Genomic DNA, 23,240 nt, shown 5'->3' on the forward strand with positions numbered 1-23,240 from the left:
ATTAAATTGAATCTTAAATTATATGATAATTAAACATTTAAAGCCATTTCATTTAAAAACCATTTCATTTAATTCGTTCCACATCCCACAAACGGTCTTCATCGATAGACGTAATCAGTGTGCACATATAATTTAGATGCGTTATATGAGTCAACACATAAGGTCTTATCGATTGCTGTTTGCATATAATCGGTATCGTTTGCAATAACAAAAGAGAACTAAGAGAAGGAAAAAACAACAAAAACACGGAAAGACACAAAAAAAGTGCGTCGCTATTAATTAATAGATAATTAATAAAATTCGCCGTGTATGCGCCTATGACGAATGTTGGCCAAATAATATGGATGATGTCCCCGTCAAAATAGTCGAACGCTATAAACCACCACCCCCAGTATACCAATTGCCCCCTACTATTGCGAACCGTTTGTCCCAATACAGGGTCAACTACTATGCGGAAGAGCAGGCATTCCACTATGACTACCAGCTGGAGCGAAGTGTACTCGGCAAGTGCCAGCAGTGGCGTCGCGTGCGTCACCAACAGCAACAGGCGCGTCACATGCGCCTGGAGCAACGAAAACAGGAGCGTCAGCGTGCGCTTGAGGCAAAACAAAAGGAAATGCTTGGGGCTGTTGAATATCCGAGTGCAGCTGAGTTGTCTTCCGATAGCGATGATGACGAGTTAGCTGTGGAGTCGCCAACAGCAACGACCTCAGCAGCAGCGGGAACAATAACAACGACTACGACGTCAATTAGCGCTGCTGAGTCACGTGAAAAACTCAAACCAAAGTCAATGAGCTCGTGCAATTTCAATAATATTCTGCAACCCACCATTCTGAGTGGCGCTGCAGCAGCAACACCCATTGTCACACACCATAAACGGAACAGTTCACTAAACTATGCAGATTTTGAATACAATATGAACTCGACACCATTCGATAATATAGAGATGAAGACGATTAACGATTTGGATATACTGGCACAGGTGCTGCACCAGACCCAATTGACGCAAAAACCACATCCATTAAACGAAGCAGAACATATAAGTGAGCCAGAGCCAGAGCCAGAGAATAAAAATGAACAGCAACAGACGCAGCCGGAACTGGAGCTGGCTGTCACAACTCTGGCGGAAACCAAAGCCACGCTAGATAGCGTTAATTTTCAAGTACACTGTGATGATGCCCAAGGCATTCCAGCCATGTACCCAACTCCCTTGTATAACACTCCTACACAGCAATCGCAACAGCAGCTCGTATATCCACACATGGTCTATAATCAGCATTATTACCCTCAGCAACAGCAGCAACAACTGTATCCCAATCAAAATTACTTGCAGCACAGCTATGTCAATGGATATGGCACACCTACTCAATTACCCCCACCGCTGCCACCACATAGTACGAATATGAGCGTGCTGTCACCGAACACCTCGGAAGCAGATATAAAATCGAGGAGCGTGCCTGATATATTACGAGAACTGACAACGGAGCTGCAGCAGGCAGAAAAACGTCGCGTCCGTCTGCACAGCCAAAATGAAAATGAACAGCAGGCATTGGCATTGACCCAGCCACAGCAGCAGCAACATCAACAGCAACTGTCCAGCAGCCAGCCGAACAATGCCAACATATTCCAGGAGCTGACTGTGCCGGCACAGAAACTAGCGCAGCGTATCAGCACCATGGGCTTTCCACTAGAGCGAGTGGCCAAGGTGGTCAGCTTGTGCGGCATCGATGACAAAAAGGTACGTTAGTATGTCCTATACAGTATATATCATGCTTTGTTGATTGATTGATTTACTGACTGAATATATTATTGTTTTCATCATGCCATACAGATAATCGAGCACCTCATTCCACTGGGCGAGCTAATAGATCTCGGATTTGAAGAAACAAAAATCTCGGCGGCTCTTTTGAAATTTAATAACAATAAGGACAAAGCATTAGACTATTTAATTAAGTAGTTCAATTCAATTAATTTGATGGTTGCCGCCCCGGTGCTCCAAGCAGCTTGATTTGCGGATACTAATACAAGCGCCCCACTATATACAAACGCAGTTTTCTGTTTATTTCTATGAGTAATTGAAGCTACCACAAAACATAATGCTAAATCGCTTAAGTGTACATAAATATATATATTATATATATACATATATATATATATATATATTATATATGTATGTATATATATATATATATATAATATATATAAATATATATATTATATATATGCTTTTACATATGCATATACTTTAGAGAACAGCAGAATAAATACAGCTGGTTAGCGCCACAGTTCAGTTCATACCCAACATTAGCAAATTTATGGCGTGCTCGACATTGCCGTCGGCCAGTGTCAAGTAATTAACATTTTGGGTGTGATTTATAAAACCCATGGCTGCCATGGTACGCAACTGATCGGTAAAGCGATGCCGGCGATAGCAGCGAGGCAGCACATCGCTGTCATCGCCAGCTACAGCATCATCCTCATCATCCTCTGGTTCGTCAACAACAGCGGCCGATTCACTAGCATCTGTTGCTACTGACTCAACGTCCATGTTTTCCACAGCTGGCGTCGGTTGCTGGTGCTGCAGCGATTGAAAAGCCCGTGCCAGCTCATTGCGCAACAGTTCTGATGAGATGGCAGCAGCACTACCAGCTGTAGTGCCAGCAGCAGCTGCGACCGTGCCGCTGGCAGCAGCCGATGTGCTGGTACGAGGTCGCTCATCGTTTAGAGCCTCATCTACATTGCGTTGAGCTATATTTGATAGCGAGTTAAAGGAGCTCATGTCGACGCGGGCCAAAGCATTAGCCAGCTGTTGGCGACTGATCTGTCGTATGTTAGCCAATTCGTCCCTCCGATTGGCTGCCAAATTGGCAGCTGCTGTACTGCTGCTACCGCCACTGCTGCTGCTGCCTGCACCCAAAGAATTCTCTTCTTCCGATGATGTTGTGGACTCTGAGGCAGCTTGCTCTTGAACTACGAAGTGAAAAGTCATAATCAGATACGAAGAAAGACAAAGAGCTGAAAGCAATTACACTGCGTGGCAGAACTATTACGCGCCAATTCCTTGCGTATGGTATCGACTATAAATGAAGCTGCGTCACAAATTAAAGGATAATCCCGCACCAGATTCTGCACCACCTCCGGCTCATGCAGCATATTGAATAGCACCGAGTCGCGAATCAGTGCCTGAGCACCCAAATTGCGGCGAAACTCAGGATACTCAGCCAGAATCTTTTGTAGTATGTTAAAACGAGATGTGACACTGATTTGCAAGTGCGAAGTCAGTGAAAATAGCTCCTGTATGTGCTTAGTATTGATCTCACTCGCAGCAGGCGGCTCGTATGGTGTATAACACTTCATTTTGCGAAAACAATGAACAATTGCGTTTGGTTTCATTGTGCTTGATAGTTTGGAATTGTCGCTGAGCACCTTGCCCAAGTAGCATATATCTGCATTGAAAAGCACACAATGAATTGGCATTATTGCTTATACTGAACGTACATATTATATTTAACTATATACACACCAAGTTCGTTGGCATCGAACTGCAGCTCCAGCTGTTCAGCAATGATCTTCTTCAAGTATGCCACATCCCTTTCCATATCAATATTGTGAACGGGATAAAAATCACTTAGTTTATTTTTAACATGGACACCAGCATATACTGTACTCGTAGTCATTTTGTTTTTTTTTTTTTTTAAGTTATTTGTATTCTGTATATTTCGTTTTTAAATTAATTTGCAACTGCGTCTCGTCGACTCGCAAAGTGCGTAGCGATTAACGATAACTGTATGCACTTAAATACATGCGAGGCAGTGTTGCTCTACTTGTTAATCATAATGATCGCCCAACTCGTAATCAACTGATTTCGAAAAAGATTTCAAATTTGGCTGAACATTTTTATTTTTTTTTTTTTTTTGAAATGGAAACTGTTGAAACGCAAACAGAAAAATCGCGATTGAGAAAGATCCACAAGAAAGCCGAAATACCTCAACAAATGCCTACCAAAATAATTGAAAGCGATGAATTAATACAGTCCTGTGAGTTTGAAATATTTGGTATTGTGCACGGTATGTATTGACAACGGACAAGAATGAAAAAAATCTATAAAATTAATCGTTCAATTGCAGATGTTTCTTTTCGGCATGTAAGAACTTGCTTAAATTTATTGTACTTGATATCACGTTTTAATCACGTTTAAGTAGTATACTTTAAGACGGGCTCAAAAGCTTAGCGTTCGAGGATGGTGCATGTACACCCAGAATAAAACAATCAAAGGGCTCATACAGGGGTATCCAAAAAACTTCGAGGCTATGTAAGTTGTCAGATATTAAATAAAAATATAAAAGTACGAGACACATCAAAATTAAATTTTAGGCGTATTTGGTTAATGTATACTGGTAGCCCGACTAGCCGTATTGACAAATGTGTGTTTGGTGAAATTGAGGAGCTGAAAAGCTTTTCCTACAACTCTTTTAGCATTCTTAACTATTCTCACTTCACTTAGCTAATTTTTGACATTAAAAATAAAGCCGGCTTTTCACATTGAACTGTGCTGTGTGACCGTTTCTTAATACTGGCAAAGAAGAAATTGTATGGTGACACTGATTCACCAAAGTGCAACGCTGCGTGGTATACAATCAAGTAAAACAAACGGCATTGCAGTTGAAATCGTTTCGCTCACCGTAGCCCGTGACCAAAAAATAAAAACAACTAATATATTGTAGAATATTCGGTATAGCTAACTGAAAATACGGTTAAATAAAGTGCGCATTGAAATAATGACTGCAGCACATGCGTGACCTGGTTGCCACTTTCAACACGCGTAAGACTTTCACTTTTTTGCAAAGAGACGATAAATGAAAAAAAACAACAACAATTACCAATTTACACACCATTTCTCGAAAAGAGCGCAACACCTTGGAGGAAAAAATGAAAAGCCAGGCGGGTAGACAACGGCATTGCGAGATACCTAACTGAAAACGTGACGATATAGATATTTTGTTAAAAATAGTACACAATAATAAACAAAAGAAATGCAACTGCAGTAGCAAGAGCGATAACAACAATAACACAACCATTGCATGGCTGTGTGAATAAGTAATTTGGCATGTATGTACATGCGTGCGTACGTGTGTGTAAGTCTGTACTTGTGTGCAAAGGGATAACAAATTAACCAAAAAGCAGACTGTCTATTTGTCTCTCTGTCTGTCTGCTTGTCCGAACGTGTGTGTGTTTGTATGTGTACGTACGTGGAGTACAGATTTAGGTCAATTTAAAATTGTCAGTGAAAACGAAAACTGCGTTGCATTTGTGCTATAAAAAAAAAAACAAGTATCGCAACATGGACAACAGAATACAAGCGACACAGCAGCAACAACAACAAGCATCGCGTAGCTCACAGCTCGTCGTTAATCTGGGAGGTCCAAATGCCACTAGCTCCACGGAAGCTAGCGCCCCACCTAGCACAGACATCGGTACGACTGGCGTCAGTAGTATCAACAGCAACATAACGAATATCAAACGCAACAGCAACAAAAATAAGAGCAACAATGGGCATCAACGCAGCCATAGTATCACAAACGCAGCGGCCACATCGTTTGTAAATCTCTTCGATGGATTCACTTCACGTGTGTCGACGGCTGTAAGTGTTGCCGGCAGCAGCACCACTAACAGCGCCATGGAACGGAGTCATAGTGCAGCCAGCACGCCCAGCTCAACGCACTCCGGAATCGGCGTGGGTGTGGGTGGCATTGGTGCCGGTTCGATAGCTAGTCTTACGAGCATGGGCTCGTTGGGTACCACAGCTAATGCATTTTACTCCTCAATAGGCAGCGCCCTCAATTCGCTCACATCACCAATAACAGCAGCCGCGGCGGCGGCGACAGCAACAACAACGGAGGTAGTGGTAGCCGCTGCATCGGCTATCACAAATCACTTAAGTTCACCTACCAGCGGCACACCGCCGCATGGTCTGGGCGTCAATGACGAGGACTGTGATGATAACGATGAGGAGGAGGATGAGGATGATGCTGTTGATAATGATGGACATATAGCCGCGCCGACGCCATCCAAATCATGGGCTGAGATCAGATGTGTTGTCCAAGACATTCGCAAGGATCTGTCCAATCTGTCAACGATGGTGCCCACCAATGTTCAGTTCCGTCATCTATCCGATGGCCGTGCCCGGTGCTATTTTCTCAGCACACCACCACATAACTGGGAAACGACGCTGCTATTCACTGATATTAACCTGAGACAGCATGACGAACAGCAACTGCAGCAGATCGGGGGCGTTGACATTGAAACGGCCACTGCTGGTAGTCTAAGCGGCGCAACATCACCAACAATAAACCTGCCAACGTTTCATTTTGGTGCACATCCAAAACCCAGGTTTGAAATGATGTTTTCTTAACTGCTCGCAAATTTATAATGTTATGTTTTTCTTTAATAGATTGATTTGGCAGTCGCTGCTCCAACAGCCCATACCCAACAGCCACGTGGGAACCGGCATTGGTGGAAGTAGTGGCGCCTATCCATGTGCCAGAGAATTTCAATTGATGCAGGAGCGCAAGCGTTTGTCTACGTGGGGTATTACCTCGTATGAACTGCACAAACCTAGCGGCAAACTGGTCTTTCCTTGCTTGAATGATCTGTATCAATGTCTGGACACGGGATACAATGTGAGCCATGAATGTGCAACGTCTCTTTATTTAAATTGTAATTATTATTTTTTTTTTTTTGTTTTTTCATTTATTTTGGCAGTCTGGTTTACTGTTTCCCTCACAGCTGCGAACATGCCCGGAGTGGACCGCGTTGGATCCACAGATCTGTCCACAGAACTCCGATTTGATTGCTCATATCAGTGACTGTGATATTTGGGTAACGCACACACTAAGCGGCCATGAGAAGCGTTTAACGTACACAAGAAGTGGACGACACACGTTTGCGGATGATGCATTAAGTGCTGGAGTGCCATCATATGTGATGCAGGAGGAGTTTAGTCGCTATCAGGGCTATTGGTGGCAACCGCACTCGGACGATGGCATCTATCGCATTGTCTACGAGGAGGTAGATGAAACGGATGTGTCCGTTTACACATTCCCATCGTCGACGGCCGTGCCTGGCGAGGTGGATGAATATCGATTTCCACGTAGTGGCACACAAAATGCCAAATCTAAATTGAAGCTTGTACAATTTGTGCTCAATGAGGCGCTGCTAATTAGCGAGATTACCATCAAGGACTTGCCCTATTCAATGTCGGTGGTATTTCCCTGGCTGGAATACATTGTGCGTGTCGGCTGGACACCGGATGCCAATTAGTAAGCCATAGACCCTTTTAAATATCGGAAATTCAGTACTCATATTCTACTTTGAATTCACAGTGTTTGGATGCAGGGACTTAATCGCAAACAGCAGCGTTTAGACGTTATGTTAATACCGCTCGACAATTTCTGTGAATCGTACAGCAGTCAGGTGTCCACGCCGACAGATTCCATTGGAGATCATAGTTGGCGTAGTCCATATAATCGCACAATAACACCGCTGCAGGTCATATATACGGAACAATCAGAGAGCTGGATCAATGTGCATGATATGCTCTACTTTCTGGAAGTAGGTGATATGAGCGTCACCTACCTGTGGGCCTCTGAGGAGACGGGATTTAGACATTTGTATCTGGTCACCTCCAGTTTACTATTGAGTCATGCCAATGGCTGCCAAACGGATCCGTCTGCCGCCGCAGCTGCTGCTCAACATCCCAGTTTTGTTGAGGCAGCCGCTCTGCAACCACGCATCGTTAATAAGGTGGCCCTGACGAGCGGAGAATGGGAGGTGCTGGCACGTAATCTCTGGGTGGACAAAGCAAATCAATTGGTTTATTTTGTTGGACTGCGCGATACTCCATTGGAAAAACATCTATATGTAGTAAGTTTGCAGCGTCCAGAGCACATACGTCTGCTAACCGAGCCGGGCTATTCGTATCTGGTGGAGTTTGATGATGTAAGTAGTAGCCTCCTTTTAATGATTGACTGACTGACTTGGTCATTGTGCATATCCATGACAGCTATGTCAGTTGATGCTGCTCGTCTATTGTAACATCCAACGACTGCCCAGCTGCAAGGTTATGCGAGTGATGCAAACCTGCCAGAATGGCGGAGTCAATGGCATACAGATCTCGTTGGTTGGATTTTTGCATGAGGGCGGCAAACCGGAGCCACAATATTGCCCGCAAATATTTCGTCCGCAACTGCCGTCAGGCGATATCGTCTATGCCATGGTCTTTAAGCCGCACAGCTTTCAGCTGGGTGTTAAATATCCCACGGTGTTGAATGTCTACGGCGGACCTGAGGTGCAAACTGTTAACAATACATTTAAGGTAAGCAGCAATTATTAAACCAACTCCTCAAATAATCGGTATTATCGCAAACAGGGAAAACATCAGTTGCGCATGCATATGCTGGCCGCCCAAGGCTATTGTGTGATCTGCATTGATTCACGCGGTTCAAGGCATCGTGGCATACGCTTTGAGAGTCATATTCGGGGTCGTATGGGTCAGGTGGAGTTGACAGATCAGGTGGATGCGCTGCGCATACTCTCCGATCAATTGGGATACATTGATATGGAACGAGTTGCTATACATGGCTGGTCCTACGGTAGGGCTTTATCATAACTGCCAATATATACAGATATATGTATAAATTTTTTGTGCTTTCAGGTGGCTATTTGAGCTTGATGGGTCTAGTTCAGTATCCGGAAATATTCAAGGTGGCTATTGCGGGCGCCCCAGTTACGAATTGGGAATACTATGATACGGGCTATACGGAACGTTATATGGATATGCCAAAGTGCAATGAAGCGGGCTATACGGCGGGTTCGGTGCTCAACTACGTACATGCATTTCCCGATGAGTGAGTGTGGCGAATTGGTGCTGCTTCATGATGATATTTATGTACTCTCTCCCTTTACTTTCTTCAGGGAAAATCGACTGTTGCTCATTCATGGTTTGATCGATGAGAATGTGCATTTTAATCACACGTCACGACTGATCAGCGCTTTGAATAAGGCCAACAAGCCGTATGCATTGCATTTGTTTCCCGAGGAGCGGCATTCGTTACGCAATTTAGAATCGAATAAGAACTACGAAACGAAATTATTATCATTCTTACAAAACTTATGAGATTCGTAAAACGCATACACCCCATAAACCATCCTATACCAATCCAATTACATGCAATATCGTAATTGTTGTTGACTTTTATTATTTTTTTTGTTTAATCAAATTAAATATTTAAACATATTTGCAATATATTTCATTTACTGTTGCCCTGCCTCTGTTCAATACTTCTCTACTCTCATTCATTGTAAGTAATTTTAATGAACTATTTCTATAAATATTTGCATTATTATTTTTCTCATACTTTTACACACATACATTTTATATACTCTTAATTTACCATTAAATTGTGTTCTGTTGCAGCACAACTGTACATTTAAAAAGAAAAAAATCTAAGTCGTAAGTTTCTTGTTTTTGTTTTTTAATGCTCCACTACCCAATTATCCCATGCCGCACAAAACTATCCACAACTTGTAATGCTGATCCCCTCAAGCCATCAATTATTGATAGTTTCTATTTTAAAAATATATATCTAGAATTATATATCTCCTAATATTCGATAAACAACTTGCAATATATGTATATTTTAAATGAGTTCAGACAGAATGAAAACTAAAAAAAAAATTGAATATAATAAATCCTACATGTTTGGCCGAAACAAATCGCTTCAAACTTTTATTTATGCTTTTCATGTGAAGTATAATAATGTAAAACCATATTTAATATAATTCTATCTATAATTTGTTAAACAAATAAAAAATTCTTCATGAAAAACGAAATATTAAAGCGCAATCAATTTACGCTGACCCCAGGCAATTCAAAGAGAATTTGATTTTGGTTCTCAAAATAATAAATTATTGGTTTATTCTAAAATTTGTTGCTAACTTAAGAATACTTTAACAATTAGCTTTACTTATTGATGATACATCAACCAAAAATCTTAATCAGTCTGTTAAACTAAAAACTAATATCGAGTAGTGGAGCAATATAGCTATAGTTGGGAATGACTTTAGTCGACTTCCTCCACGGTGGGTCCTTTGTAGCCGGCACCACCAAAGCCGCCCGCCTGTTGGCCACAGTTGGCGTTGCTCTGTGGCTGGCCCTGCTGGTGCATCTTAGTCATAATGGGGGAACAGTGCTGTGTGAGCTCCTTCAGCTTGTACTCGAACTCCTCCTTGTCGGCTGTGGTGTTGGCGTCCAGCCACTTGACCGTCTCGTTGCACTTCTCGAGTACAGAGGATTTCTCGCTCTCGCTGAGCTTGTCAGGAGTGGCCTGTTCCACGGCCTGCTTGACGCCGAAGACGTAGCCCTCGAGGCTGTTGCGAGCCGAGATGCGTTGGCGCTGCTTCTCATCCTCGTCGGCGTACCGCTCGGCCTCGTTCACCATGCGATCGATCTCTGCCTGCGAGAGGCGGCCCTTGTCGTTATTGATGGTAATGTTCTTGGCTTTGCCGGTGCTCATCTCCTTGGCCGTCACATTCAGGATTCCATTGGCGTCCATGTCGAAGGTGACCTCGATCTGGGGCACGCCGCGCGGTGCTGGCGGAATGCCAGACAAATCGAAGGTGCCCAACGCATTGTTGTCCCGCGTAAGGGCGCGCTCGCCCTCGAACACCTGAATAGAGACGCCCGGCTGGTTGTCCGAGTACGTGGAAAAGGTCTTCGTCTGCTTGCACGGGATGCGCGAGTTGCGCTCAATCAGCTTGGTCATGACGCCGCCTGCAGTCTCGATGCCCAGCGAAAGGGGAGCCACGTCCACTAGGAGCACGTCCTGGATCTTGCCGCTCTGGTCGCCGCTGAGTATGGCTGCTTGGACGGCTGCACCGTAGGCCACCGCCTCGTCGGGGTTGATGGAAAGATTAAGGCTCTTGCCGCAGAAGAACTGTTGCAACAAGTTCTGCACCTTTGGAATGCGAGTAGAGCCGCCCACGAGCACAATGTCGTGGATCTGCTGTTTGTCCATTTTGGCATCGTTCAGGGCCTTCTCCACTGGCGCCAGTGTGTTGCGGAACAGATCGGCGCACAGCTCCTCAAATCTCGCTCGGCTCACCTTTGTGTAGAAGTCGTGGCCCTCAAACAGCGCGTCCACCTCAATTGTCGCCTCTGTGCTAGACGAGAGCGTGCGCTTGGCTCGCTCTGCCGCAGTGCGCAGGCGACGAAGAGCGCGAGGATTAGACCGCAAATCCTTTTTGTACTTGCGCTTGAACTCCTCCGCCAGATGGGTGACCAGTCGGTTGTCAAAGTCCTCGCCGCCCAAGTGTGTGTCACCGGCCGTGGCTCGCACCTCAAACAGCGAACCCTCGTCGATGGTTAAAATGGACACATCAAAGGTGCCGCCGCCCAGATCGAAGATGAGCACATTGCGCTCTCCCTTCAGATTCTTGTCTAGGCCATAGGCCAGTGCCGCCGCCGTTGGCTCGTTGATTATCCTCAGCACGTTGAGGCCGGCTATATGGCCGGCGTCTTTGGTGGCTTGGCGCTGCGAGTCGTTGAAGTAGGCGGGTACTGTGATGACCGCGTCTGTGATGCTCTGGCCCAGGTACGCCTCGGCCGTCTCCTTCATCTTCACCAGCACCATAGAGCTGATCTCCTCGGGCGCAAAGCGCTTCTGCTCTCCCTTGAACTCGACGCCAATCTTGGGCTTGCCACCATCGCTGACCACCTTGAAGGGCCAGTGCTTAATGTCCTCCGCTATCTTCGGATCGTCGTACTTGCGACCAATCAGTCGCTTCGCATCGAACACCGTGTTCTTGGGGTTCATCGCCACCTGGTTCTTGGCCGCGTCGCCAATCAGACGCTCCGAATCTGTGAAAGCCACATAGCTGGGCGTCGTCCTGTTGCCTTGGTCATTTGCAATGATCTCCACCTTGCCATGCTGGTAGACACCCACGCAGGAGTACGTGGTGCCCAGATCTATTCCAATAGCTGGCATTCTGTTTGTTCTGTGATCTGTGTTTTCTTCTGCTTCTGTTCTTCTATTCTTCTCTAAGATTAGTCTCGTCTACTTCTTGTTGTTGTGGAAATGGTTTTCCTCTTCTTGTTGTTATTATATATTACTTTGATTTTTGACTTTTTTTTTAACTTTACTTTTTACTTTGATTCAACTTTACTTAGTTTAAAATTGTTTGGTTTCTGTAGTTTAGCTTGTTCAGCTAGTTGCTTGCTTGTATTTAGCTTTTGTCTTTCGACGTTGTCAGTTCACTTGATTGAATTGAATTGAAGCGAGCAGCAAATTTCTGCCGTATTTATACTCGCGCGCTCTCTTTTCGAAATTTCTCGACGCTCTCTTCTCGAATCGACTCGAATGTCATTCCCACTCGAGGCGGTTGCTTATGAGTGCAAGAGAGGGAGAGTCGACGTACAATGGGAATGATTGGAATATTCTCGAAGGTCTTGCTTGTTTTTTATAATGGGCGAGCTACGGAGAGAAAATAATGGTTGGTTGTGTAGCTTGACCTACCGCAACAATTGGCTTTTCTAGAAAATTCATTTCGGCTAATAAATTGTTAGCGCACAAATATATTTTTAAACCAAATAAATTATTTTAAACTTTCCCTATTATTAGAATGTTTTCTTTATAATACAAAATTGCGAATGCTGACTTAATAGGCTATTTTTGGACATCACGTTTACATCAATATATACAAACTCGTGTACACGTGAATGGTAATCCAACCTGTTAAATAGTTTCTTCAGTAAAGCTTATCAATTGATGAAGTTCACTGACCAATTAAAAACGAATGCCTATGTATGTACATACATACATACATACATACATACATACAGACATACATACATACACATGCAACATACAATGACACTGCAAAATGTTCCACATAAGCACATAGACATATTTTATTTGCACTGAGATTGAAATGATTAAAACTATAACAATGCTCTCTGTATACCTTGAACCCATTGAAAACGCGAATTCATAATGTAAAAGGTCTTGTACTATGTATCTATCTATGTAACGATCGACCCAATTTGATCTAGTCACGTTGATCTAGCTGGCAAGCTGGAAATCTTAACCTACTTGTAGGGGATGCATTGCAGATCACGATTGATCATGTATACAAGAAGCATACAATGCACACAACAAGCTCCATTGTTGGTCAATCTCAAGAGGAGGTCTGCTGTAACTTAACTGTTCAATTTTGGAGCTCGAGCTACCTTTACTATGCCTTTACTGTAGAACTATTTATTTTTTATATGAGGATTGGTCTACATGAGCATATACATATGTACATGCTTGATATAGCAAGTCTCAAGCAACTATAGTGTTCTAAATAAAACAGAATATAATATGTAATAATCCCCTATTTTATTTGTAGAGAATCTCCACGCCAAAATGGACCTAGATACATCTACTATATATTTAATAGAGCAAATCATATAGTAATCATATATCGCTAAGCTGAAAATGATGTTAATCCCTTTCCAGGCAATTCAAAGACAATTTGATTTTGGTTCTCAAAATAATAAATTATTGGTTTATTCTAAAATTTGTTGCTAACTTAAGAATACTTTAACAATTAGCTTTACTTATTGATGATACATCAACCAAAAATCTTAATCAGTCTGTTAAACTAAAAACTAATATCGAGTAGTGGAGCAATATAGCTATAGTTGGGAATGACTTTAGTCGACTTCCTCCACGGTGGGTCCTTTGTAGCCGGCACCACCAAAGCCGCCCGCCTGTTGGCCACAGTTGGCGTTGCTCTGTGGCTGGCCCTGCTGGTGCATCTTAGTCATAATGGGGGAACAGTGCTGTGTGAGCTCCTTCAGCTTGTACTCGAACTCCTCCTTGTCGGCTGTGGTGTTGGCGTCCAGCCACTTGACCGTCTCGTTGCACTTCTCGAGTACAGAGGATTTCTCGCTCTCGCTGAGCTTGTCAGGAGTGGCCTGTTCCACGGCCTGCTTGACGCCGAAGACGTAGCCCTCGAGGCTGTTGCGAGCCGAGATGCGTTGGCGCTGCTTCTCATCCTCGTCGGCGTACCGCTCGGCCTCGTTCACCATGCGATCGATCTCTGCCTGCGAGAGGCGGCCCTTGTCGTTATTGATGGTAATGTTCTTGGCTTTGCCGGTGCTCATCTCCTTGGCCGTCACATTCAGGATTCCATTGGCGTCCATGTCGAAGGTGACCTCGATCTGGGGCACGCCGCGCGGTGCTGGCGGAATGCCAGACAAATCGAAGGTGCCCAACGCATTGTTGTCCCGCGTAAGGGCGCGCTCGCCCTCGAACACCTGAATAGAGACGCCCGGTTGGTTGTCCGAGTACGTGGAAAAGGTCTTCGTCTGCTTGCACGGGATGCGTGAGTTGCGCTCAATCAGCTTGGTCATGACGCCGCCTGCAGTCTCGATGCCCAGCGAAAGGGGAGCCACGTCCACTAGGAGCACGTCCTGGATCTTGCCGCTCTGGTCGCCGCTGAGTATGGCTGCTTGGACGGCTGCACCGTAGGCCACCGCCTCGTCGGGGTTGATGGAAAGATTAAGGCTCTTGCCGCAGAAGAACTGTTGCAACAAGTTCTGCACCTTTGGAATGCGAGTAGAGCCGCCCACGAGCACAATGTCGTGGATCTGCTGTTTGTCCATTTTGGCATCGTTCAGGGCCTTCTCCACTGGCGCCAGTGTGTTGCGGAACAGATCGGCGCACAGCTCCTCAAATCTCGCTCGGCTCACCTTTGTGTAGAAGTCGTGGCCCTCAAACAGCGCGTCCACCTCAATTGTCGCCTCTGTGCTAGACGAGAGCGTGCGCTTGGCTCGCTCTGCCGCAGTGCGCAGGCGACGAAGAGCGCGAGGATTAGACCGCAAATCCTTTTTGTACTTGCGCTTGAACTCCTCCGCCAGATGGGTGACCAGTCGGTTGTCAAAGTCCTCGCCGCCCAAGTGTGTGTCACCGGCCGTGGCTCGCACCTCAAACAGCGAACCCTCGTCGATGGTTAAAATGGACACATCAAAGGTGCCGCCGCCCAGATCGAAGATGAGCACATTGCGCTCTCCCTTCAGATTCTTGTCTAGGCCATAGGCCAGTGCCGCCGCCGTTGGCTCGTTGATTATCCTCAGCACGTTGAGGCCGGCTATATGGCCGGCGTCTTTGGTGGCTTGGCGCTGCGAGTCGTTGAAGTAGGCGGGTACTGTGATGACCGCGTCTGTGATGCTCTGGCCCAGGTACGCCTCGGCCGTCTCCTTCATCTTCACCAGCACCATAGAGCTGATCTCCTCGGGCGCAAAGCGCTTCTGCTCTCCCTTGAACTCGACGCCAATCTTGGGCTTGCCACCATCGCTGACCACCTTGAAGGGCCAGTGCTTAATGTCCTCCGCTATCTTCGGATCGTCGTACTTGCGACCAATCAGTCGCTTCGCATCGAACACCGTGTTCTTGGGGTTCATCGCCACCTGGTTCTTGGCCGCGTCGCCAATCAGACGCTCCGAATCTGTGAAAGCCACATAGCTGGGCGTCGTCCTGTTGCCTTGGTCATTTGCAATGATCTCCACCTTGCCATGCTGGTAGACACCCACGCAGGAGTACGTGGTGCCCAGATCTATTCCAATAGCTGGCATTCTGTTTGTTCTGTGATCTGTGTTTTCTTCTGCTTCTGTTCTTCTATTCTTCTCTAAGATTAGTCTCGTCTACTTGTTGTTGTGGAAATGGTTTTCCTCTTCTTGTTGTTATTATATATTACTTTGACTTTTTACTTTTTTTTTAACTTTACTTTTTACTTTGATTCAACTTTACTTAGTTTAAAATTGTTTGGTTTCTGTAGTTTAGCTTGTTCAGCTAGTTGCTTGCTTGTATTTAGCTTTTGTCTTTCGACGTTGTCAGTTCACTTGATTGAATTGAATTGAAGCGAGCAGCAAATTTCTGCCGTATTTATACTCGCGCGCTCTCTTCTCGAAATTTCTCGACGCTCTCTTCTCGAATCGACTCGAATGTCATTCCCACTCGAGGCGGTTGCTTATGAGTGCAAGAGAGGGAGAGTCGACGTACAACGGGAATGATTGGAACATTCTCGAAGGTCTTGCTTCTTTTTTATAATGGGCGAGCTACGGAGAGAAAATAATGGTTGGTTGTGTAGCTTGACCTACCGCAACAATTGGCTTTTCTAGAAAATTCATTTCGGCTAATAAATTGTTAGCGCACAAATATATTTTTAAACCAAATAAATTATTTTAAACTTTCCCTATTTATTTTATTTCTTTATTTTGTTGCAGCTTATTGTCTTAGACTCTATAGCGCATTTAGCTCTAAACCTTAACTAATGGGAGGGCAGATATGCCAATTATTCTGCACTTGTAGCTACTATCTTAATTAGTTCTAATATTGTCTAGAGGATGCAATCTCTTCAGTCTTCGCCTATTGTTGTTTATAGCCAGGTTGCTTGCGAGATGGTTAGGATGCGCTGCAAGTCTGTCCGCGTATCTTGAACTGTGTCGCCCAATGAGTTCAGCAACTGTGGGAATTGCTAAATCCCTATGTAAGACTGAGTTTCTTACAAACCAGCTGGCTCCAGTCCATCTGCGTAGTGCTTTATTCTGCAGGGTCTGAATTTTGTTCCTTGTAGTCTTCGCCGAGGAGCCCCATAGAGAGATACCATATACGAAGGTTGGGACAACTATTGCCTTGTAGATGGCGGCCTTGCTGCTGTAAGACAACTTGCTTGAAGCTCTCAGCATCCAGTCGAGGGTTTTTAGCTTGCTTTTGCATTTTGAGGTTACTTGACTTATGTGCGCTTTAAAAGTCAGCCTTCTGTCAAGAGTGATACGAGATAATTCAAACCATTCCTATTGTGCGTCGAATCTCTCTCTCTCTCTCTTTCACTCATAAGCAACCGCCTCGAGTGGGAATGACATTCGAGTCGATTCGAGAAGAGAGCGTCGAGAAATTTCGAAAAGAGAGCGCGCGAGTATAAATACGGCAGAAATTTGCTGCTCGCTTCAATTCAATTCAATCAAGTGAACTGACAACGTCGAAAGACAAAAGCTAAATACAAGCAAGCAACTAGCTGAACAAGCTAAACTACAGAAACCAAACAATTTTAAACTAAGTAAAGTTGAATCAAAGTAAAAAGTAAAGTTAAAAAAAAAGTAAAAAGTCAAAGTAATATATAATAACAACAAGAAGAGGAAAACCATTTCCACAACAACAAGTAGACGAGACTAATCTTAGAGAAGAATAGAAGAACAGAAGCAGAAGAAAACACAGATCACAGAACAAACAGAATGCCAGCTATTGGAATAGATCTGGGCACCACGTACTCCTGCGTGGGTGTCTACCAGCATGGCAAGGTGGAGATCATTGCAAATGACCAAGGCAACAGGACGACGCCCAGCTATGTGGCTTTCACAGATTCGGAGCGTCTGATTGGCGACGCGGCCAAGAACCAGGTGGCGATGAACCCCAAGAACACGGTGTTCGATGCGAAGCGACTGATTGGTCGCAAGTACGACGATCCGAAGATAGCGGAGGACATTAAGCACTGGCCCTTCAAGGTGGTCAGCGATGGTGGCAAGCCCAAGATTGGCGTCGAGTTCAAGGGAGAGCAGAAGCGCTTTGCGCCCGAGGAGATCAGCTCTATGGTGCTGGTGAAGATGAAGGAGACGGCCGAGGCGTACCTGGGCCAGAGCATCACAGACGCGGTCATCACAGTACCCGCCTACTTCAACGACTCGCAGCGCCAAGCCACCAAAGACGCCGGCCATATAGCCGGCCTCAACGTGCTGAGGATAATCAACGAGCCAACGGCGGCGGCACTGGCCTATGGCCTAGACAAGAATCTGAAGGGAGAGCGCAATGTGCTCATCTTCGATCTGGGCGGCGGCACCTTTGATGTGTCCATTTTAACCATCGACGAGGGTTCGCTGTTTGAGGTGCGAGCCACGGCCGGTGACACACACTTGGGCGGCGAGGACTTTGACAACCGACTGGTCACCCATCTGGCGGAGGAGTTCAAGCGCAAGTACAAAAAGGATTTGCGGTCTAATCCTCGCGCTCTTCGTCGCCTGCGCACTGCGGCAGAGCGAGCCAAGCGCACGCTCTCGTCTAGCACAGAGGCGACAATTGAGGTGGACGCGCTGTTTGAGGGCCACGACTTCTACACAAAGGTGAGCCGAGCGAGATTTGAGGAGCTGTGCGCCGATCTGTTCCGCAACACACTGGCGCCAGTGGAGAAGGCCCTGAACGATGCCAAAATGGACAAACAGCAGATCCACGACATTGTGCTCGTGGGCGGCTCTACTCGCATTCCAAAGGTGCAGAACTTGTTGCAACAGTTCTTCTGCGGCAAGAGCCTTAATCTTTCCATCAACCCCGACGAGGCGGTGGCCTACGGTGCAGCCGTCCAAGCAGCCATACTCAGCGGCGACCAGAGCGGCAAGATCCAGGACGTGCTCCTAGTGGACGTGGCTCCCCTTTCGCTGGGCATCGAGACTGCAGGCGGCGTCATGACCAAGCTGATTGAGCGCAACTCACGCATCCCGTGCAAGCAGACGAAGACCTTTTCCACGTACTCGGACAACCAACCGGGCGTCTCTATTCAGGTGTTCGAGGGCGAGCGCGCCCTTACGCGGGACAACAATGCGTTGGGCACCTTCGATTTGTCTGGCATTCCGCCAGCACCGCGCGGCGTGCCCCAGATCGAGGTCACCTTCGACATGGACGCCAATGGAATCCTGAATGTGACGGCCAAGGAGATGAGCACCGGCAAAGCCAAGAACATTACCATCAATAACGACAAGGGCCGCCTCTCGCAGGCAGAGATCGATCGCATGGTGAACGAGGCCGAGCGGTACGCCGACGAGGATGAGAAGCAGCGCCAACGCATCTCGGCTCGCAACAGCCTCGAGGGCTACGTCTTCGGCGTCAAGCAGGCCGTGGAACAGGCCACTCCTGACAAGCTCAGCGAGAGCGAGAAATCCTCTGTACTCGAGAAGTGCAACGAGACGGTCAAGTGGCTGGACGCCAACACCACAGCCGACAAGGAGGAGTTCGAGTACAAGCTGAAGGAGCTCACACAGCACTGTTCCCCCATTATGACTAAGATGCACCAGCAGGGCCAGCCACAGAGCAACGCCAACTGTGGCCAACAGGCGGGCGGCTTTGGTGGTGCCGGCTACAAAGGACCCACCGTGGAGGAAGTCGACTAAAGTCATTCCCAACTATAGCTATATTGCTCCACTACTCGATATTAGTTTTTAGTTTAACAGACTGATTAAGATTTTTGGTTGATGTATCATCAATAAGTAAAGCTAATTGTTAAAGTATTCTTAAGTTAGCAACAAATTTTAGAATAAACCAATAATTTATTATTTTGAGAACCAAAATCAAATTGTCTTTGAATTGCCTGGAAAGGGATTAACATCATTTTCAGCTTAGCGATATATGATTACTATATGATTTGCTCTATTAAATATATAGTAGATGTATCTAGGTCCATTTTGGCGTGGAGATTCTCTACAAATAAAATAGGGGATTATTACATATTATATTCTGTTTTATTTAGAACACTATAGTTGCTTGAGACTTGCTATATCAAGCATGTACATATGTATATGCTCATGTAGACCAATCCTCATATAAAAAATAAATAGTTCTACAGTAAAGGCATAGTAAAGGTAGCTCGAGCTCCAAAATTGAACAGTTAAGTTACAGCAGACCTCCTCTTGAGATTGACCAATGCGTTGCAATGGAGTTTGTTGTGTGCATTGTATGCTTCTTGTATACATGATCAATCGTGATCTGCAATGCATCCCCTACAAGTAGGTTAAGATTTCCAGCTTGCCAGCTAGATCAACGTGACTAGATCAAATTGGGTCGATCGTTACATAGATAGATACATAGTACAAGACCTTTTACATTATGAATTCGCGTTTTCAATGGGTTCAAGGTATACAGAGAGCATTGTTATAGTTTTAATCATTTCAATCTCAGTGCAAATAAAATATGTCTATGTGCTTATGTGTCGTTCTATCAATCAAACACTATTAAATAACCTGGAACATTTTGCAGTGTCATTGTATGTTGCATGTGTATGTATGTATGTCTGTATGTATGTATGTATGTATGTATGTACATACATAGGCATTCGTTTTTAATTGGTCAGTGAACTTCATCAATTGATAAGCTTTACTGAAGAAACTATTTAACTGGTTGGATTACCATTCACGTGTACACGAGTTTGTATATATTGATGTAAACGTGATGTCCAAAAATAGCCTATTAAGTCAGCATTCGCAATTTTGTATTATAAAGAAAACATTCTAATAATAGGGAAAGTTTAAAATAATTTATTTGGTTTAAAAATATATTTGTGCGCTAACAATTTATTAGCCGAAATGAATTTTCTAGAAAAGCCAATTGTTGCGGTAGGTCAAGCTACACAACCAACCATTATTTTCTCTCCGTAGCTCGCCCATTATAAAAAACAAGCAAGACCTTCGAGAATATTCCAATCATTCCCATTGTACGTCGACTCTCCCTCTCTTGCACTCATAAGCAACCGCCTCGAGTGGGAATGACATTCGAGTCGATTCGAGAAGAGAGCGTCGAGAAATTTCGAAAAGAGAGCGCGCGAGTATAAATACGGCAGAAATTTGCTGCTCGCTTCAATTCAATTCAATCAAGTGAACTGACAACGTCGAAAGACAAAAGCTAAATACAAGCAAGCAACTAGCTGAACAAGCTAAACTACAGAAACCAAACAATTTTAAACTAAGTAAAGTTGAATCAAAGTAAAAAGTAAAGTTAAAAAAAAAGTAAAAAGTCAAAGTAATATATAATAACAACAAGAAGAGGAAAACCATTTCCACAACAACAAGTAGACGAGACTAATCTTAGAGAAGAATAGAAGAACAGAAGCAGAAGAAAACACAGATCACAGAACAAACAGAATGCCAGCTATTGGAATAGATCTGGGCACCACGTACTCCTGCGTGGGTGTCTACCAGCATGGCAAGGTGGAGATCATTGCAAATGACCAAGGCAACAGGACGACGCCCAGCTATGTGGCTTTCACAGATTCGGAGCGTCTGATTGGCGACGCGGCCAAGAACCAGGTGGCGATGAACCCCAAGAACACGGTGTTCGATGCGAAGCGACTGATTGGTCGCAAGTACGACGATCCGAAGATAGCGGAGGACATTAAGCACTGGCCCTTCAAGGTGGTCAGCGATGGTGGCAAGCCCAAGATTGGCGTCGAGTTCAAGGGAGAGCAGAAGCGCTTTGCGCCCGAGGAGATCAGCTCTATGGTGCTGGTGAAGATGAAGGAGACGGCCGAGGCGTACCTGGGCCAGAGCATCACAGACGCGGTCATCACAGTACCCGCCTACTTCAACGACTCGCAGCGCCAAGCCACCAAAGACGCCGGCCATATAGCCGGCCTCAACGTGCTGAGGATAATCAACGAGCCAACGGCGGCGGCACTGGCCTATGGCCTAGACAAGAATCTGAAGGGAGAGCGCAATGTGCTCATCTTCGATCTGGGCGGCGGCACCTTTGATGTGTCCATTTTAACCATCGACGAGGGTTCGCTGTTTGAGGTGCGAGCCACGGCCGGTGACACACACTTGGGCGGCGAGGACTTTGACAACCGACTGGTCACCCATCTGGCGGAGGAGTTCAAGCGCAAGTACAAAAAGGATTTGCGGTCTAATCCTCGCGCTCTTCGTCGCCTGCGCACTGCGGCAGAGCGAGCCAAGCGCACGCTCTCGTCTAGCACAGAGGCGACAATTGAGGTGGACGCGCTGTTTGAGGGCCACGACTTCTACACAAAGGTGAGCCGAGCGAGATTTGAGGAGCTGTGCGCCGATCTGTTCCGCAACACACTGGCGCCAGTGGAGAAGGCCCTGAACGATGCCAAAATGGACAAACAGCAGATCCACGACATTGTGCTCGTGGGCGGCTCTACTCGCATTCCAAAGGTGCAGAACTTGTTGCAACAGTTCTTCTGCGGCAAGAGCCTTAATCTTTCCATCAACCCCGACGAGGCGGTGGCCTACGGTGCAGCCGTCCAAGCAGCCATACTCAGCGGCGACCAGAGCGGCAAGATCCAGGACGTGCTCCTAGTGGACGTGGCTCCCCTTTCGCTGGGCATCGAGACTGCAGGCGGCGTCATGACCAAGCTGATTGAGCGCAACTCGCGCATCCCGTGCAAGCAGACGAAGACCTTTTCCACGTACTCGGACAACCAACCGGGCGTCTCTATTCAGGTGTTCGAGGGCGAGCGCGCCCTTACGCGGGACAACAATGCGTTGGGCACCTTCGATTTGTCTGGCATTCCGCCAGCACCGCGCGGCGTGCCCCAGATCGAGGTCACCTTCGACATGGACGCCAATGGAATCCTGAATGTGACGGCCAAGGAGATGAGCACCGGCAAAGCCAAGAACATTACCATCAATAACGACAAGGGCCGCCTCTCGCAGGCAGAGATCGATCGCATGGTGAACGAGGCCGAGCGGTACGCCGACGAGGATGAGAAGCAGCGCCAACGCATCTCGGCTCGCAACAGCCTCGAGGGCTACGTCTTCGGCGTCAAGCAGGCCGTGGAACAGGCCACTCCTGACAAGCTCAGCGAGAGCGAGAAATCCTCTGTACTCGAGAAGTGCAACGAGACGGTCAAGTGGCTGGACGCCAACACCACAGCCGACAAGGAGGAGTTCGAGTATAAGCTGAAGGAGCTCACACAGCACTGTTCCCCCATTATGACTAAGATGTACCAGCAGGGCCAGCCACAGAGCAACGCCAACTGTGGCCAACAGGCGGGCGGCTTTGGTGGTGCCGGCTACAAAGGACCCACCGTGGAGGAAGTCGACTAAAGTCATTCCCAACTATAGCTATATTGCTCCACTACTCGATATTAGTTTTTAGTTTAACAGACTGATTAAGATTTTTGGTTGATGTATCATCAATAAGTAAAGCTAATTGTTAAAGTATTCTTAAGTTAGCAACAAATTTTAGAATAAACCAATAATTTATTATTTTGAGAACCAAAATCAAATTGTCTTTGAATTGCCTGGGGTCAGCTTAAATTGATTGCGCTTTAATATTTCAATTTTCATGAAGAATTTTTTATTTGTTAACAAAATATAGATATAACTATATTAAATATGGATTTAAATTTTGATATAACTT

At 45.7% G+C, this 23,240-nt stretch overlaps 6 protein-coding genes across 8 annotated transcripts; 3 read left to right on the top strand and 3 right to left on the bottom strand.

Moving 5' to 3' along the window:
* Window positions 1-161: 161 nt before the first annotated feature.
* Window positions 162-2,104, top strand: LOC111599290 (ras-interacting protein RIP3). The gene is made up of 2 exons (XM_023314889.2): window positions 162-1,738; window positions 1,832-2,104. The coding sequence occupies exons 1-2, from the start codon at window positions 341-343 to the stop codon at window positions 1,955-1,957; spliced, it is 1,524 nt and encodes a 507-aa protein (XP_023170657.2). The 5' UTR covers window positions 162-340; the 3' UTR covers window positions 1,958-2,104.
* Window positions 2,105-2,252: 148 nt separating this feature from the next.
* LOC111599762 lies at window positions 2,253-3,699 on the bottom strand. Its single transcript, XM_023315519.2, has 3 exons — window positions 3,524-3,699; window positions 3,030-3,446; window positions 2,253-2,970 (listed from the first exon to the last, which is right to left on the bottom strand). The coding sequence occupies exons 1-3, from the start codon at window positions 3,675-3,677 to the stop codon at window positions 2,288-2,290; spliced, it is 1,254 nt and encodes a 417-aa protein (XP_023171287.2). The 5' UTR covers window positions 3,678-3,699; the 3' UTR covers window positions 2,253-2,287.
* A 379-nt stretch (window positions 3,700-4,078) lies between these two features.
* LOC111599761 (dipeptidyl peptidase 9) lies at window positions 4,079-9,248 on the top strand. 3 transcript variants are annotated; one of them, XM_023315517.2, is made up of 10 exons: window positions 4,079-4,144; window positions 4,203-4,312; window positions 4,375-6,390; window positions 6,452-6,680; window positions 6,763-7,319; window positions 7,383-7,998; window positions 8,063-8,374; window positions 8,429-8,651; window positions 8,714-8,906; window positions 8,974-9,247. In XM_023315517.2, exons 3-10 carry the CDS (start codon window positions 5,342-5,344, stop codon window positions 9,173-9,175), a joined length of 3,381 nt encoding a protein of 1,126 aa, XP_023171285.2. In that variant the 5' UTR covers window positions 4,079-4,144; window positions 4,203-4,312; window positions 4,375-5,341; the 3' UTR covers window positions 9,176-9,247. The 3 variants fall into 3 exon arrangements, with proteins under 3 accessions (XP_023171285.2, XP_023171284.2, XP_023171286.2); XM_023315516.2 differs by having other exon boundaries at window positions 4,132-4,312; XM_023315518.2 differs by lacking the exons at window positions 4,079-4,144; window positions 4,203-4,312 and having other exon boundaries at window positions 4,657-5,759; window positions 5,829-6,390; window positions 8,974-9,248.
* Window positions 9,249-9,952: 704 nt separating this feature from the next.
* Window positions 9,953-12,182, bottom strand: LOC115482793 (major heat shock 70 kDa protein Ba). Its single transcript, XM_030222808.1, has one exon. The coding sequence runs from the start codon at window positions 12,042-12,044 to the stop codon at window positions 10,122-10,124; it is 1,923 nt and encodes a 640-aa protein (XP_030078668.1). The 5' UTR covers window positions 12,045-12,182; the 3' UTR covers window positions 9,953-10,121.
* Window positions 12,183-13,584: 1,402 nt separating this feature from the next.
* LOC111593623 (major heat shock 70 kDa protein Ba) lies at window positions 13,585-15,965 on the bottom strand. Its single transcript, XM_023306491.2, has one exon. It carries the CDS (start codon window positions 15,674-15,676, stop codon window positions 13,754-13,756), a length of 1,923 nt encoding a protein of 640 aa, XP_023162259.1. The 5' UTR covers window positions 15,677-15,965; the 3' UTR covers window positions 13,585-13,753.
* Window positions 15,966-17,039: 1,074 nt separating this feature from the next.
* LOC111601646 (major heat shock 70 kDa protein Ba-like) lies at window positions 17,040-23,093 on the top strand. Its single transcript, XM_030222809.1, has 2 exons — window positions 17,040-19,219; window positions 22,844-23,093. Exons 1-2 carry the CDS (start codon window positions 17,336-17,338, stop codon window positions 22,922-22,924), a joined length of 1,965 nt encoding a protein of 654 aa, XP_030078669.1. The 5' UTR covers window positions 17,040-17,335; the 3' UTR covers window positions 22,925-23,093.
* Window positions 23,094-23,240: the final 147 nt, after the last annotated feature.

Source organism: Drosophila hydei, unplaced genomic scaffold (genome assembly GCF_003285905.1).
Source record: "Drosophila hydei strain 15085-1641.00,03,60 unplaced genomic scaffold, DhydRS2 tig00000063-arrow-pilon, whole genome shotgun sequence".
Classification (NCBI taxonomy): domain Eukaryota; kingdom Metazoa; phylum Arthropoda; class Insecta; order Diptera; family Drosophilidae; genus Drosophila; species Drosophila hydei.

Excerpts from the sequence above, each read along its gene's own strand:
- LOC115482793 (XM_030222808.1), bottom strand. The coding sequence starts at position 12,044 with ATGCCAGCTATTGGAATAGATCTGGGCACCACGTACTCCTGCGTGGGT.
- LOC111599761 (XM_023315517.2), top strand. The coding sequence starts at position 5,342 with ATGGACAACAGAATACAAGCGACACAGCAGCAACAACAACAAGCATCG. Across the intron at positions 6,391-6,451 it reads GGTGCACATCCAAAACCCAG|ATTGATTTGGCAGTCGCTGC; the intron begins GTTTGAAATGAT and ends TTTCTTTAATAG. Across the intron at positions 7,320-7,382 it reads TGGACACCGGATGCCAATTA|TGTTTGGATGCAGGGACTTA; the intron begins GTAAGCCATAGA and ends TTGAATTCACAG.
- LOC111593623 (XM_023306491.2), bottom strand. The coding sequence starts at position 15,676 with ATGCCAGCTATTGGAATAGATCTGGGCACCACGTACTCCTGCGTGGGT.
- LOC111601646 (XM_030222809.1), top strand. The coding sequence starts at position 17,336 with ATGCCAGCTATTGGAATAGATCTGGGCACCACGTACTCCTGCGTGGGT. Across the intron at positions 19,220-22,843 it reads AGGCGGGCGGCTTTGGTGGT|AGCAACGCCAACTGTGGCCA; the intron begins GCCGGCTACAAA and ends GGCCAGCCACAG.
- LOC111599762 (XM_023315519.2), bottom strand. The coding sequence starts at position 3,677 with ATGACTACGAGTACAGTATATGCTGGTGTCCATGTTAAAAATAAACTA. Across the intron at positions 3,447-3,523 it reads GTTCGATGCCAACGAACTTG|ATATATGCTACTTGGGCAAG; the intron begins GTGTGTATATAG and ends TTTTCAATGCAG. Across the intron at positions 2,971-3,029 it reads TAATAGTTCTGCCACGCAGT|TTCAAGAGCAAGCTGCCTCA; the intron begins GTAATTGCTTTC and ends TTCACTTCGTAG.
- LOC111599290 (XM_023314889.2), top strand. The coding sequence starts at position 341 with ATGGATGATGTCCCCGTCAAAATAGTCGAACGCTATAAACCACCACCC. Across the intron at positions 1,739-1,831 it reads GCGGCATCGATGACAAAAAG|ATAATCGAGCACCTCATTCC; the intron begins GTACGTTAGTAT and ends CATGCCATACAG.